The 14,909-nt window shown below is 41.9% G+C and overlaps 2 protein-coding genes across 3 annotated transcripts; one reads left to right on the top strand and one right to left on the bottom strand.

Moving 5' to 3' along the window:
* Positions 1-1,028: 1,028 nt before the first annotated feature.
* On the bottom strand, positions 1,029-9,797 carry LOC137302132 (ferritin heavy chain, oocyte isoform-like). Of its 2 annotated transcripts, none has more exons than XM_067971803.1 (4): positions 9,581-9,797; positions 7,933-8,079; positions 1,720-1,845; positions 1,029-1,366 (listed from the first exon to the last, which is right to left on the bottom strand). In XM_067971803.1, exons 1-4 carry the CDS (start codon positions 9,680-9,682, stop codon positions 1,211-1,213), a joined length of 531 nt encoding a protein of 176 aa, XP_067827904.1. In that variant the 5' UTR covers positions 9,683-9,797; the 3' UTR covers positions 1,029-1,210. The 2 variants fall into 2 exon arrangements, with proteins under 2 accessions (XP_067827904.1, XP_067827905.1); XM_067971804.1 differs by lacking the exons at positions 1,029-1,366; positions 1,720-1,845 and adding exons at positions 6,160-6,764; positions 7,195-7,320.
* Positions 9,798-12,750: 2,953 nt separating this feature from the next.
* LOC137302130 (ferritin heavy chain-like) lies at positions 12,751-13,774 on the top strand. Its single transcript, XM_067971802.1, has 2 exons — positions 12,751-13,071; positions 13,496-13,774. The coding sequence occupies exons 1-2, from the start codon at positions 12,985-12,987 to the stop codon at positions 13,646-13,648; spliced, it is 240 nt and encodes a 79-aa protein (XP_067827903.1). The 5' UTR covers positions 12,751-12,984; the 3' UTR covers positions 13,649-13,774.
* The last annotated feature ends 1,135 nt before the right edge of the window (positions 13,775-14,909 follow it).

The raw sequence follows: 14,909 nt of genomic DNA, 5'->3' as shown, positions 1-14,909 counted from the left end.
GGAAAGGTTGATTACAATTTGGTATGGAACGCCCAATAGGACTATAGGCAAATCGACACATTTATGGAGGAGCTGATTGTATTGTGTTTATGAATTGATGGCATTGGGATGTGGAGTTTCAGGCAAAATATCTATTTAACCTGGTTTAAATGAAATGGTGATCCAGTAGAATTTAGAATTGTAATCTAGTATTAACTGCACAATGGGATAAATACAAATTGATAGATTTATGGATGAGCTGCTTATATTGGGTTTATGAATTGATGGAACAGTAGTGGTATGGAAGAGTTTCGGAGCCTTATCTATTCAACTTAATGGTTCAAGTTAGTTGTTTAGTGCATTTACTACATCTCCCAGAAGGAAGATTTTGTTTGCTGGAGTTTAGTTCGAGGTATTTTTTCCTGTACCATACCCAATTTATTATTCATGGGGGAGATTAACAGGGGGTTGGGGGGGGGGGGGCAGAAGATGAAAATGAAGGGAAATAGACAAACAGGGAACCTGCACTCCCCCCTATGAGACCTATTTGACTCCAAACAAACACAGTTTATTAGGAGTAATAGTGAGTGATTTCATAAGCTACCCCAACTACCTACTGAGGTCTGTAGCATCTTTGAAAAAAAAAGCATCTGGATTGTTCTTCCCCAGGCAGATACTATTCTTAAAAAAATTGCCGATTGGACTGAAATTACTAGTTCACTTTCCTTGTGTTTTATTGGAACAAAATGTTAAATCAGCTGATTTTGCATCATTAATGAGTTAAACAGTTGATAATATGCAGTACGAATAGGAACAGTAACTCATTACTGTATTGTTCTTTGCATTGAAATCAGCAGTAATCATTTTACTGCATAAATACAATTTACACTCAAGGCAGACCCATTGGCCCTCAACACCCAAGTCACTACATTGATATGACCCCAGAAGAAAAAATGTCATAGGGCAGAATCTCACCCGAAAGCCAATACATAGCCCAATTTAATTTGTTACAACAGCTGAATTATGTTAATCTGAAAAATAAGCAATCACTCAATTTACAAGGAGCCAAAACCCAGTCTTCTGTAACAGTTTATTTCCAGTTACTATTACATTTCACATCAAGAGCCCAGGTCTCACAGCTCTTAGTACAAAGTCACCATTGCTACAGGATAGGGGTTCTTCAGACTATAAACAGGAGTACTGAACAATAAGCTTTATCCCTGCAGTCAGTTCAATCACTCTCCCCCAGGGTGAGCTTGTCAAACAGGTACACTCCCATGCCATTCTCAGGGGCTCCCAGTCTCTTCAGGTTGGTGATGTGATCTCCAAGCTTCTTGATCATCTTCACTTGTTCATCCAAGTAGTGGGTCTCCAGGAAGTCACACAACTGGAAGAAAAGATGGAAAATAGTTATGTCCAGCAAGAGATGGAGGAAGATCTGAGCTTCTCCAAGGGTTTGGATTTTAATCTTCTTGGTCTGGAGGATAGTCAAGTGGTGCACTTTAGATTGATGCATTTTATACAGTAACTTTGCTCTATTAAGTGCTTAGATCCTGGGATCAGATACATTTACTTCTAATGCAGACAGTAGGGCAATCTCCCTTTCCTGTCTCCCCTCCCCAATAAAATTTGAGCATGACACCAACAAAGCTATTGGGTATGAAGATCTTTTGAATAGGCTCAAGGACAGTAAATTTCCACCACCTCGAACTTACCCAAAGGCCCACATTAAAAACTTACATGAGGGTCTGTCCTCTCAGTGGAGAGTTTGTGCAGATCCAGCAGACTCTGGTTCACATTCTTCTCCATCTGCAGAGCTCTCTGCATCGCCTCCAGACCATTGCTCCACTCATCCTGCTCTGGCTTCTGAAAAGGGAATCAGGTCTCAGCCAGTTCACTTAATGGATTAAACAAAATACACAAGAAAGTACTGAAGGAAAATAGGGGTGAAAAGCAATCAGATGTCCATGTTGCCATGAACCAATTGTCCCAAGAATATAGAATTACACCACCACAACCAAGAGTCAAATAGTATAAATGTCTTTAAGGAGAAGTACTGAGGGAGACAGTAATAGATGGATGTGATGATAGGGCAAGATGAAGGTGGGAGGCAGCTCATGTGGAGCATAAACACCAGCATTGACCAGTTGGGCTAAATGTCCTGTTTCTGTGCTGGACATTCTATGTAATTATGTGCATTAGAACAAATTGCTTTAGAAATATTTAAAATTGTCCATTTAAGGGGAGCCATTCAGAAGGCCACTCCATTAAATCTAACCTTGATATCCTCCAAGATGACTCGGCCCCCACGCTGATTCTGGAATTTCAGCAGTTTCTCAGCGTGCTCCCATTCCTCATGTGACTGCTCCTTGAAGAACTCAGCAAAGTGACGCAGGGCAACATCATCCCGGTCAAAGTAATAGGACTGGTGAGATCAAAAGTAGTTGGGTATCAGAATTATCATCATGGGTATTGTACTTAAAGCCAACCTCAATATTTTGCTTTCTGTCAAGGGTTCAAGTCTCACTGAGCTTGTAGGCAGATGGTTCTGAAAACTAGCACAGGCTGACTTGCTTCACTAACCTGGTAGTGAGATAATCTCACTCCTAGCAATAGGGAAGCTGGCCAATGGAAAATTACCAATTCAGCTTTGAACATGCTCAACACAATATTTCACTTTAATCTTCACACCCAAGACTGAATTATATGTCTAGAAATTAGTGAAGGAACATAAAAGCTTACATCCTTTTCATGACTGAAATTTGAAACAAACCCCTTTCTACAACTACCACAAACAGCATTAACTTAGCACCTTCAACACTAAACATCAAGGCATTTCAGAGGAGAAACAGATACCAAGCAGTAAGAGTTGCATGACTAGAAACTGTTAGCATTTGAATGCTTTGAGAGACAGACAGAGGTAGGAAGGCAAAGGGATTAACAGTTACACTGAGTAGGACCAAAATGGCTGAAGGCCCTACCACCAATAGAGCAAAGGCAGAGAGAGAAGACAGACAGGGACAAGCTGGTACTTAAAAAGTGAAGGTTCAGAGCATAGAAACAGAAGTGGGACATACAGCCATTTGAGCCAACTCAATGATTTAATTAGAACATGGATCTGTACATCAACTCATCCTTCAATACCCTGACCCAACAAAAGATTTCAGTCTTGAAAGCACCAATTAATCCCCAACATCCACAGACTTTCAAGGGAGAGAGTTCTAGATTTCCAGTACCTTTGAGGGGAAAAGTGCTTCCTCACTTACCTCCTAAATGGACTAGCTCTAATTTAAGATTATGACCTCCACCCCCCCCCCCCCATTGCAAGGAGAATGTGGGGAAAGACTGTGGAGAGATGTAGAATGGAGGGTAAGAAATATGAATCCCAGGCATTGAATGCAGAGTGTATTGCAAAACACAACTTCAATAGAAAGCTCAGACACCAGGAAAGTGAACAATTGAGATTTAAGATATAGAATGTGGTGCAACTACTGCAAGGAAGAGGGAGACATTTTGATAATGACTGTACAATAAATCACATTATATTACAGCTTTAAAAAGACACTCACCATCCATCAATTGGGGGGGGAGGGGGTGCAGATTAGAGAAAAGGCAATAGATGAGTTGGAGAAAACAGAATTTTGTAATGTCACATTAGAATCTCCAATGTGAAGGGGTCAAAGAAACAAAACTCACCATAGAAAGATAAACATAGGAGGAATAGAGCTCCATATTGATCTGCTTGTTGACACCATCCTCACACTCCTTGTGATAGTTCTGACACACTTGGGAAGCCATCTTTAAATTAACTTTAACAAAACTAAACAAATCTATTGAAGCAAGAAACTGAAAAACAGCCACCCAAAGCTCCATATTTATACTGCTAGTTAATGCTGGGCGTGGCAGCCTAGATGATGAGTGACAGTTGGCAATACCCAATCAGAAATTACATCCTCTCTCAGAACACCAATCAAGAAAAGGGAGGAGGGGAGATGACACCCAGAGCCAGTCAGAACTTTGAAGGAGGAGCATCATTGGCTGACAATTCAATAAAGATCCAATTGCTTTGACTTTCCTCAAACTGTAAAATCTGTTTCCGTGACCGGTGGGCACCGCAGGGACTGGAGTGCATCCTGGATCGATGTAATAAAATTATAATTTGACACTTATTTTGGGTTTATTGATTTACTGCACATAAACACAACCAACCCCCCCTCCCCTTCTGATAAAAGGGGGGCCTAAAACACAAAAAAAGGAAAAGCAAAAAAACCATGGCTGATCTTCCATCCCACACTCCAAAGAAAAAAAAATCTGATAGTGACCATATTCTTGACCATAATCGACCTTTCTTTGATGGACCAATAAGGGAGACTCTGGGTTGCCCCAGGGTCACCAAACATAAACCATCACAAGTGGCCCTCTCAGGGCACCACTAATATTGGATGGTCCAATCAAACTGAAAAGATACCAAAATAAGCATCAAGTGCCACCAAAAACAGGATACTTTCCCAATTAAATCAGGATTCTATTATTGATGTCTGAAAGACAGTCTATACCCTGCGGTGCCCAGCGGTCGCGGAAGGCATCAAGCGTAACGGTGGACACCACATGCTCCCTCTCCGGGGCCACCCGGGCACTTGACCATAATGGACCAAATTGTCAATTGGTGGATCTGCCCCCATCCCATCGGTTATGGTCACTGATCGTGACGGTTCAAAGATCCAGAACCACAGGTTTAATTGTTGTTTGCGGGTCAGTGTCTTTGAATAATTCTGGATGGATCCGTGAGTTGGTTATTTGGCAAGTAGCTGCGGTTTGAGGCAACATCCAAACAGATCAGAGCCTGTGAACAGCAACCAACAGCGAGTCAGGCGAATGGAAAGTGGATGTGATGAACGTGTTAAACACAAGTCCTTCAATACTCCATCAATTCTAGGGTCAGTGAGCATCTGTACACACATCGGCTGGAAAGTGAAGGGGGCCACGGCATGTTGAGTTCTTGTTTTGTCATCATGAAATTTTACAAACAATAAAATGCAGAGCACTCCACGGGGAAGAGACTGTGGACCATTGACTGAAGGGATTTGGGAGGGGGGGGGGGTTTGGTGTTGGGAGGGATTGCGGTGAGAGGCAAACACTGTGTGTAGTGTTGGTTGTATATACAGTGAGCGACAGTGGTGAACAGACTATCTGGTATTTCCTGGGTTTGGTAATCCCTTGTTTCAATGATTAATCTCTTGTACTTTTTGGACAGTCAAACACCAAGTGGAAAGAGTCGAGTGGTGAATTTTCTCATTAGAAAGTGGAGTTACTGATATTTCCCTAAATCCGGTCAGGGAAGGATGGGGCCCCGTGGATATTTTGTGTTCCAGATCACATCAGAATACTGTCGGATCAACAACAAACAGCAGGCTAAAAAAAAATCAAAGGTGGAACCTAGTGAAGGAAAGATGAAGCAACGAAAAGTGGGGTCGATGGACTGATCTGATCATATGATCCCTGTGTGAGAATAACCTGAACATCACTGGTGCAAACTCAGTTAAAGCTTTAAACAGACCAAGTAGTTGGTGGTTTAGCCTTTAATTAGATGGCTCTATTCTCCAACTCTTCAGTAGACTTGTAAGTGGCAGTTTTGGCAATTGGGATCTAGTGTTATTTGGTTCCAGGCCAAATAAGATTACACAAAGATTGTATTCGCAAGGAGAGGGGAATGGGGCAAGAACTGTTTAATGAAACAGAATCCAGCAAGGGAAACTTAGAGGGGCTCTTAGATTTGCAACAGCAAATGGAAGTATTTTAGAGGCTAAGGGGTCCAGGATATAAAAGGTGCATGAGGTGAATAGAGACTGGAAAATAAAAATTGAGATTGAAACAAATAGCAGGAGCTGGACCAAAGTTCTGCACAGGAAGAAAAAGATGGGCTGAAGAGAAGGAGGAAAGAGCCAGGTAACCCTAGCAGGAACAATTGGAGATTTGGTCTTACTTTGCTCCAGGATTTTTGTAACTACTTAAATTTGAATACCTGCTTCAGGGAACACTTCCCTCATGTCCTACAATGGACAAGTCAGCAGCAATGTGTGGGGTTGTTTATTCAGAAGGTTAACTACTGTAATCACCATTGATGCCCACATCCCATGAACGAATAGTAATTTAAAAAATGCACACTCTCCAAAAGGGATTCAAGCCTATGTGGAGGAAGAGGTCTTACTGTAATCAGATTACACTTTAATCTCTACTACACAACACCAAATATTGAAATCTGTTAGGTACAAATCTAAATTTGGCCTGATGGCCATCCTAGGCTGCTACAAAACCAAATTAAGCCTTCTGGAGGGGAAGGGGTTAAAACATCCATGTGCCCAAACAAATCAGATTTTATCACGGTGACAACTTATTTCTTAGAATTTTTTTTGTTTGACGCAAGGCCACGTGCATTGGTGTTAGAATGTGCTCAATTACTGAAGAAAAGGAACCAGTTCAACATCAAAATGTTTTATTTCAGCTGCAAGAACACTCAACTACAATGTTTGGAAGTTAATCTTAGACTTTGAATTCCATTCCCAGTTCAGAGAGATGGCAACATAAAACTTCAATACACAAGTTGAATATCTGCAACATGGACAACAGTCCAGTCACTCCTCCCCCAGGGTGTGCTTGTCAAACAGGTACACTCCCATGCCATTCTCAGGGGCTCCCAGTCTCTTCAGGTTGGTGATGTGATCTCCAAGCTTCTTGATCATCTTCACTTGTTCATCCAAGTAGTGGGTCTCCAGGAAGTCACACAACTGGAAAGGGAAAAATAAAAATCAAGCCAGCGACTTGAATCATTAGGTCCCTTTAATCTCACTTCCCTACTGGGGAATACTCAAAGTCTCATTACAAAATATGGCCAAGAGACTACTAGATCTAACTCCTTGCCCTCCCAGCCACTGGTATTGAAAATAAATGCTGCCCTGCCCCAGTCCCTCACCTAAAGTCAGTATCCATTTGAAGGTTCCCTTCAAGCCCAAGATATCTCAACCCTTGAAACAGATTGATTTCAAGGACAGATTTTAATGCTCACCTTCAGTAGATTTAAAAAACCTCAGATTGAGAAATGGAAAGTATTGAGCTGCATTCAGTCTGATGTGATTTTAAAGGACAGTGCTAAATTACACAATCCCAAATTTAAAATAAACCCAAAAGCTAAATGCCACTGATGCATTAAGGACTTACATGAGGGTCTGTCCTCTCAGTGGACAGTTTGTGCAGATCCAGCAGACTCTGGTTCACATCCTTCTCCATCTGCAGAGCTCTCTGCATCGCCTCCAGACCGTTGCCCCACTCATCCTGCTCTGGCTTCTGAAAAGGAAAGTCTTTCAAGTCACAAAATGCTCAAGCTCCCATCTGCATCCCATGCAGTATTAATCTCAAACTAGCCTGAAACAAGAGGATGACTGGAGAGTGGAAGAAAATTGATTTTTGCCCTGATGTTAGCAACAAGTACTCTGTTCAGTTATAATGTAGAACATGTGGCTCATTAATGAGAAAACATCTTCTCTGCTGTGGAGACATTTTCCACATTCTGAAAGCTGGATAGAGGCTGCACTGGAGACCAATCATTCAATATGAAAATAAGCCTCAATAAATTACATTTGGTCCAGTCATGAACTCAACAACTGGCAGGTGGGTCATTAACCAGAGGACACACATTGAAGATAATGGGCAAAAGAACCAGAGGGAAGATAGAGATTTCATATATAAACAGTGAATTGTTACAATCTGGAATGAAATGCCTGAAAGGGAAGCTGATTCAATAGCAACTGTCAGAACAGATTTTTATGTATAGAATCATGAAAAGGAATAATTTACAGCTCTATGGGGAAAGAGCAGGGCACGAGGGACTAATTGGATATTCTTTCAAAGAGCCAGCACAGACACTATGAGCCAAATGGCCTGATTCTATGAACAAACCTTGACGTCCTCCAAGATGATTCGGCCTCCACGCTGATTCTGGAATTTCAGCAGTTTCTCAGCGTGCTCCCGTTCCTCATGTGACTGCTCCTTGAAGAATTCAGCAAAGTGACGCAGGGCAACAACATCCCGGTCAAAGTAATAGGACTGTAGGCACAAGAGTCAATTAAACAATCATACCAAATTAAGATAGAGAACAAACATCAGTACAGTGATTTCACCATGGATCAGGGAACCAAGGAGTTTGATCATTTTTAAAGAGTACTCATATTTCCTAACTCAGTTCACCTGGTGAAAGTAGACAACAGGTGGCCAGTGGAGAATGGAATCACCTCAGTCTTTGACCACACTGAGCAACTCAACTTAAACCCAAGCTTGAGCTACTTGGCCATTCAGGTACCTCCTGCCCACATCTCAATTTATACAAAGCATTAACCAGGAAGTCACATGACAGTATCCAACACTGAATGAGGACCTGTGACCAAGGTGCCAAAAGCTACCTGTTCCACCACAAGTGATTCAGAAAGACCAGGGTGCACAATTCGTCAATTAACTCATGCAATGAGTCTCCTCCTTTTAGAGGGTCTGTGTACTAGATCAGAACTTGTGACATTCCAAGAAAATAAGTTGTAACAGAGACAAACAATGTGAGAGGATAAAACTCAAATTAGTTCAGATCACTAAATTAGGGAAAATTTAGATGTACATTTGACATCTGAAAAACTTGTCCAAATCAATAATCTGAACTCACCACAAACCCCCACCCCCTATTCACATGTCAAGGATCAGCACAGCCCAAGGAGGGCTGACCTGCTTCGTTCATGGTCTTGCCCAGTCCCATGTGGTCCAGGAGAGGGAGCATGCAGTGTCCACCAGTACACTCATTTGAGGCCATGACCAGTAGGCACCAGTGAAGAGTGAGATATAAATTTCCTTTTGCTCAAATTAGGCTTTATGTTCATTGCTTTGTAGCAATTGGGCACTTTCCTGATAACAACAGAGAGCAACCCAATGTCAGCCTTACTTGATTAAAAAAGGCACACATTTCTCCACTGTGTTCTATACATTCCATCAATTACAAGTTTCTTGCTATTGTACAGACGAGGGTTACACTCCATCCCAAACCTGAACAAAACTCCCTTCATTAAGCAAGAAACTCCACCCATTTTGAAAATTCCCAATTTGATTTTAGAAACTTTGAGAAGTTCAATTAAGCTTTTGGCTGGAAAAGACAGGTTACAAGATCAAAAGTATGTAGCTATGGCTAAGAATGCCCATGGATTTGTGTTTTGACTAAAGATTGCACCACAGGTGTTTCAAAGACCCCAACTATGGGCAAGTCACCTGTAACTCAAAAGACACTCACTGGCCAATGTACTGAATAGGCTTTTTTTTTGGGGGGGGGGGGGGGGGGGGGGTGGGGGGGGGGAATGCATTTCACAGTCTCAATGTAAACTCCAACATGGAAACTATATAAAAAAGGACCCAGACAATCCATTTGAAAGGATAATGAAACATCACAACTATAAAGATACTTAAAAGAAATATTAGAACAGCAAATTCAATTATTTTACTGAATTTAAAAGGTTAATTCACTAGAATTCAGTAAGTCTACATTAGTTAATAAGACAAAATACCCAAAGCTCACCATAGAAAGATAAACATAGGAGGAATAGAGCTCCATATTTATCTGCTTGTTGACACCATCCTCACACTCCTTGTGGTAATTGTGACACACTTGCGAAGCCATCCAAAACTACTTTTTTTTTTAATAGACCAGCAACTGACTATAAACAATATGAACATAAGGACCTCAAACCTAAGCTGCTATATTTATTCTTTCAGACCCAACCCATCTTTAACTACAGGATGTGACATCACTGATGATAAATGTTTGGCAGCCAATCAAATAGCTGCTTTCTCATCACACGAACGGAAAAAAACCCTAACCCCTCCCCCTGAAAAAAGTGGGGGGGGCCTAAAAACACCAAAAAAAAAGGAAAAACACACAAAAACCCAATATCTTCAGGATCCTCCTTTCATTCAATCACTTCTCTTGTTCTATTTCATAAGTTTCTTCAATTCATTTTAACCTGCTGTTTGTTTTTATTCTGTGACCTGTCTGTTTTTTAACCTCTCTTTCTAATGATTTCTCCCCCTGCTCCTCATTTGTTCTGTTCTTTTCTCCCCATCTCCCCCATTCCCCAGAATCCCACCCATTCCCATGTCCCCTTGTAACACTGTGCAGTCTGCAGCCTGTGTGTCCATGTCCCTGTGCATCAGTCAGCCTGAGTCACTCTCTTCAATAAAAAATATTCCTTCCACGACGAGCATGCTATCCAGTCCCTCGGTGCCATTGTCTCAATGTTACTCTTTTAATTGAACAAGAAGGAGACACTGAGTTTCTCTTTTTTTCTAATGGGTCTTTGAGCCCCAGTGTCAGGAACCCCGAAAACCTATTCAAGTGCTGTAAGAATTTTTTCTTGTGCCACACCCAATCATAGCAATGAAACCGAATGAAACCAAAATGTCACTGTCGTAATCAACTATCCACTCCAGTCCCCGGTCTCAAACATAACGGCAGACACTCCGTGCTCCTTCTCCAGGGCCACCCGGGCACGGAGAATGCTGCGGAAGAGAGACAGACAGTCCGAGCGACCGCCCCCCCATAGGCCATGTCTAGCCTGGACCTGTAGATGGCCACCTTGGACAGGCCCAGGACCAGACCCACGAGGACTTCAGTCCCACGCTCCTGATCTTTGGCCACCCGTTGAGGGGAGTGGGGAGTTTGGGGGTGGGGGGCGCAGGCAAGTCGGAGGACATTCTCATGGGTCTGGCCCTAGGCCTGTCCAAAGTGGTCATCTACAGGTCCAGGCTCGACCCGGCCCATGGGGACGGTCGCTCCGACCGTCTGCCTCTCTTCCGCAGCATTCTTCGCACCGCGATGGCCCTGGAGAGGGAGCACGCGGTGTCTGCCGGTACGTTTGAGGCTTTCCGCGACGGATGGGCACCGCAGGGATTGGAGTGCATCCTGGACCGAGATAATAAAATTATAATTTGACACTTATTTTTTTTTTTGGATTTACTGCACATGAACACACCCCCCCTTCTTATAAAAGGGGGGCCTAAAACACACAAAAAAAGCTGACAGCCCATAAAAAAAAAATTAAAATTATTATTTGACTCTGTTATCATTTAGTTTTTGGATTTTTAAAAAAAAAACAAAGTTACATCCTGAACCTCCCTCCCTCAATCTCATAAAAGGGGATCGAAACATACAAAAAAAGTCAACCTGATTCAAAACAAATCTACTTAATTGAAAAAAAAAATGTTCTGATTGGCCTTAAATACAATCTCGACTACGCCTCTTTCTTGATTGGTGTCCTCAGTGGGCGTAGAGCTCTGAATGGCTCGTGTGAGTTTTTACTCATCATCGGGAATGCCACGCCTTGTATTACAGGCAGGCTGTCCCCAGACATATAAATAGAAGAGTTTGGGAATGCTCTGCGCCCGGGTGGCCCTGGAGATGGAGCACGCGGTGTCTGCCGGTACGCTCGAGGCTTTCCGCGACCGGGGGGCACCGCAGGGGCTGGAGTGCATCCTGGACGAGGATAATAAAGTTTTACTTTGAACACTTGGTTTTGGTTTGTTTGGGTTTTTAGTATTTAAGCACACCCCACACACCCCCCTTCTTATAAAAGGGGGGCCTAATAGGAAAAAGAAAAAAAAGGAAAAAAAAGAGTTTGGGAAGACGTTAGCCTGGTTCAGCTAGTTAAAATACCTTCTTAGACAGTTAGAATGGATTCCCAGGTGTGTTAGAACTATCACAAGGAGTGAGGATGGTGTCAACAAGCAGATCAATATGGAGCTCTATTCCTCCTATGTTTATCTCTCCATAGTGAGTCTTTTTTTTGGACCCTATTCAATCCCTCAATCTATGTACAGTGGGTGTATTTTTGAAACCTGTAATTGTGCAAGATAAATTGAATTGTTATAAACAAACTGTCTCCCTGTTCCTTACAGTAATTGTACTATAGGCTGAGTTTCTTCAATCTCTGACTCACGTTCCTGGGCTCTGAGCTTCTTCAAATTTACTTTTGGAATACACTGCATTCAATGGGGGCATGATCCTGGTGAAAGGAATGTTATTATTGGTCCTTCACTAATTTCCAGATATACTATTGAGTGTCATAATTTCAAGTTAAGCAAGTATTGATTTGTGAGCATATTCAAGTAAAATTTTAATTAAAGCTGAATTGGTGATTATTTTCCATTGGCTGGCTTCCCAATTGCTGGGAATGAAATTATCCACCATCTTTACCAGATTAGTGAAGCAAGTTGGCCTGTGCTAGTTTTCATAACAATCTGCAGACCAGTTGAGTGAGCCAGAAAGCAAAATATTGAAGTTGGCTTCATGTACAATACCCATGATTGGTCTTTGAGATATCCAACTACTTTTGATCTCTCCACAGTCCTATTACTTTGACCGGGATGATGTTGCCCTGCATCACTTTGTCAAGTTCTTCAAGGAGCAGTCACAGGAGAAACATGAGGATGCTGAGAAATTGCTGAAATTCCAGAATCATCTTGGAGGATATCCAGGTTGGGTTCAGCAAACAAGTGGTCTTTTACATGGCACCACTTTGCTTGTTCCAATTTATATGGAATTTGCTTCACAGAAACAGGTCATTTGGTCCAACTGGTCTATGTTTATGTCCATGCTGCAGAAAGGCCTCCTCCCACTTTACTTGATCGAATGTGATCAGCATATCTTTCTATTTCTTTTGCACTCATGGACATGTCGAGCTCCCCTTTAAATGCATCGATACTAATTGTCATTAATTTGACTCTTGTGGTTGTGATGGCTTAATTCAGTAATTCTATATTCTTAACACAATTGGTTCATGGTAACATGGACTTTTACTTTTTCCACCCTATTTTCCTTCAATGCTTTCTGGTGTATTGTTCGTTTGTTTAATCCATTAAGTGAACTGGCTGAGACTTCCTTTTCAGAAGCCAGAGCAGGATGAGTGGAGCAATGGTCTGGAGGCGATGCAGAGAGCTCTGCAGATGGAGAAGGATGTGAGCCAGAGTCTGCTGGATCTGCACAAACTGTCCACTGAGAGGACAGACCCTCATGTAAGTCCTTAATGCATCAGTGGCATTTAGCTTTTGGGTTTATTTTTAATTTGGGATTGTGTAATTTAGCACTGTCCTTTAAAATCACATCAGACTGAATGCAGCTCAATACTTTCCATTTCTAAATCTGAGGTTAGTTAAATCTACTGAAGGTGAGCATTAAAATCTGTCCTTGAAATCAATCTGTTTCAAGGGTTGAGATATCTTGGGCTTGAAGGGAACCTTCAAATGGATACTGACTTTAGGTGAGGGGCAGGGCAGCATTTATTTTCAATACCAGTGGCTGGGAGGGCAAGGAGTTAGATCTAGTAGTCTCTTGGCCATATTTTGTAATGAGACCTTGAGTATTCCCCAGTAGGGAAGTGAGATTAAAGGAACCTAATGATTCAAGTAGCTAGCTTGATTTTTATTTTTCCCTTTCCAGTTGTGTGACTTCCTGGAGACCCACTACTTGGATGAACAAGTGAAGATGATCAAGAAGCTTGGAGATCACATCACCAACCTGAAGAGACTGGGAGCCCCTGAGAATGGCATGGGAGTGTACCTGTTTGACAAGCACACCCTGGGGGAGGAGTGACTGGACTGTTGTCCATGTTGCAGATATTCAACTTGTGTATTGAAGTTTTATGTTGCCATCTCTCTGAACTGGGAATGGAATTCAAAGTCTAAGATTAACTTCCAAACATTGTAGTTGAGTGTTCTTGCAGCTGAAATAAACATTTTGATGTTGAACTGGTTCCTTTTCTTCAGTAATTGAGCACATTCTAACACCAATGCACGTGGCCTTGCGTCAAACAAAAAAAAATCTAAGAAATAGGTTGTCACCGTGATAAAATCTGATTTGTTTGGGCACATGGATGTTTTAATCCCTTCCCCTCCAGAAGGCTTAATTTGGTTTTGTAGCAGCCTAGGATGGCCATCAGGCCAAAATTAGATTTGTACCTAACAGCTTTCAATATTTGGTGTTCTGTAGTAGAGATTAAAGTGTAATCTGATTACAGTAAGACCTCTTCCTCCACATAGGCTTGAATCCCTTTTGGAGAGTGTGCATTTTTTTATTACTATTTGTTCATGGGATGTGGGCATCAATGGTGATTACAGTAGTTAACCTTCTGAATAAACAACCCCACACATTGCTGCTGACTTGTCCATTGTAGGACATGAGGGAAGTGTTCCCTGAAGCAGGTATTCAAATTTAAGTAGTTACAAAAATCCTGGAGCAAAGTAAGACCAAATCTCCAATTGTTCCTGCTCGGGTTACCTGGCTCTTTCCTCCTTCTCTTCAGCCCATCTTTTTCTTCCTGTGCAGAACTTTGGTCCAGCTCCTGCTATTTGTTTCAATCTCAATTTTTATTTTCCAGTCTCTGTTCACCTCATGCACCCTTTATATCCTGGACCCCATAGCCTCTAAAATACTTCCATTTGCTGTTGCAAATCTAAGAGCCCCTCTAAGTTTCCCTTGCTGGATTCTGTTTCATTAAACAGTTCTTGCCCCATTCCCCTCTCCTTGCGAATACAATCTTTGTGTAATCTTATTTGGCCTAGAACCAAATAACACTAGATCCCAATTGCCAAAACTGCCACTTATAAGTCTACTGAAGAGTTGGAGAATAGAGCCATCTAATTAAAGGCTAAACCACCAACTACTTGGTCTGTTTAAAGCTTTAACTGAGTTTGCACCAGTGATGTTCAGGTTATTCTCACACAGGGATCATATGATCAGATCAGTCCATCGACCCCACTTTTCGTTGCTTCATCTTTCCTTCACTAGGTTCCACCTTTGATTTTTGTTTAGCCTGCTGTTTGTTGTTGATCCGACAGTATTCTGATGTGATCTG

Source organism: Heptranchias perlo, chromosome 35, assembly GCF_035084215.1.
Source record: "Heptranchias perlo isolate sHepPer1 chromosome 35, sHepPer1.hap1, whole genome shotgun sequence".
NCBI classification, from domain to species: domain Eukaryota; kingdom Metazoa; phylum Chordata; class Chondrichthyes; order Hexanchiformes; family Hexanchidae; genus Heptranchias; species Heptranchias perlo.
Note: the sequence above shows the minus strand (reverse complement) of the source record. Positions and strands in the feature narration are given on the sequence as shown.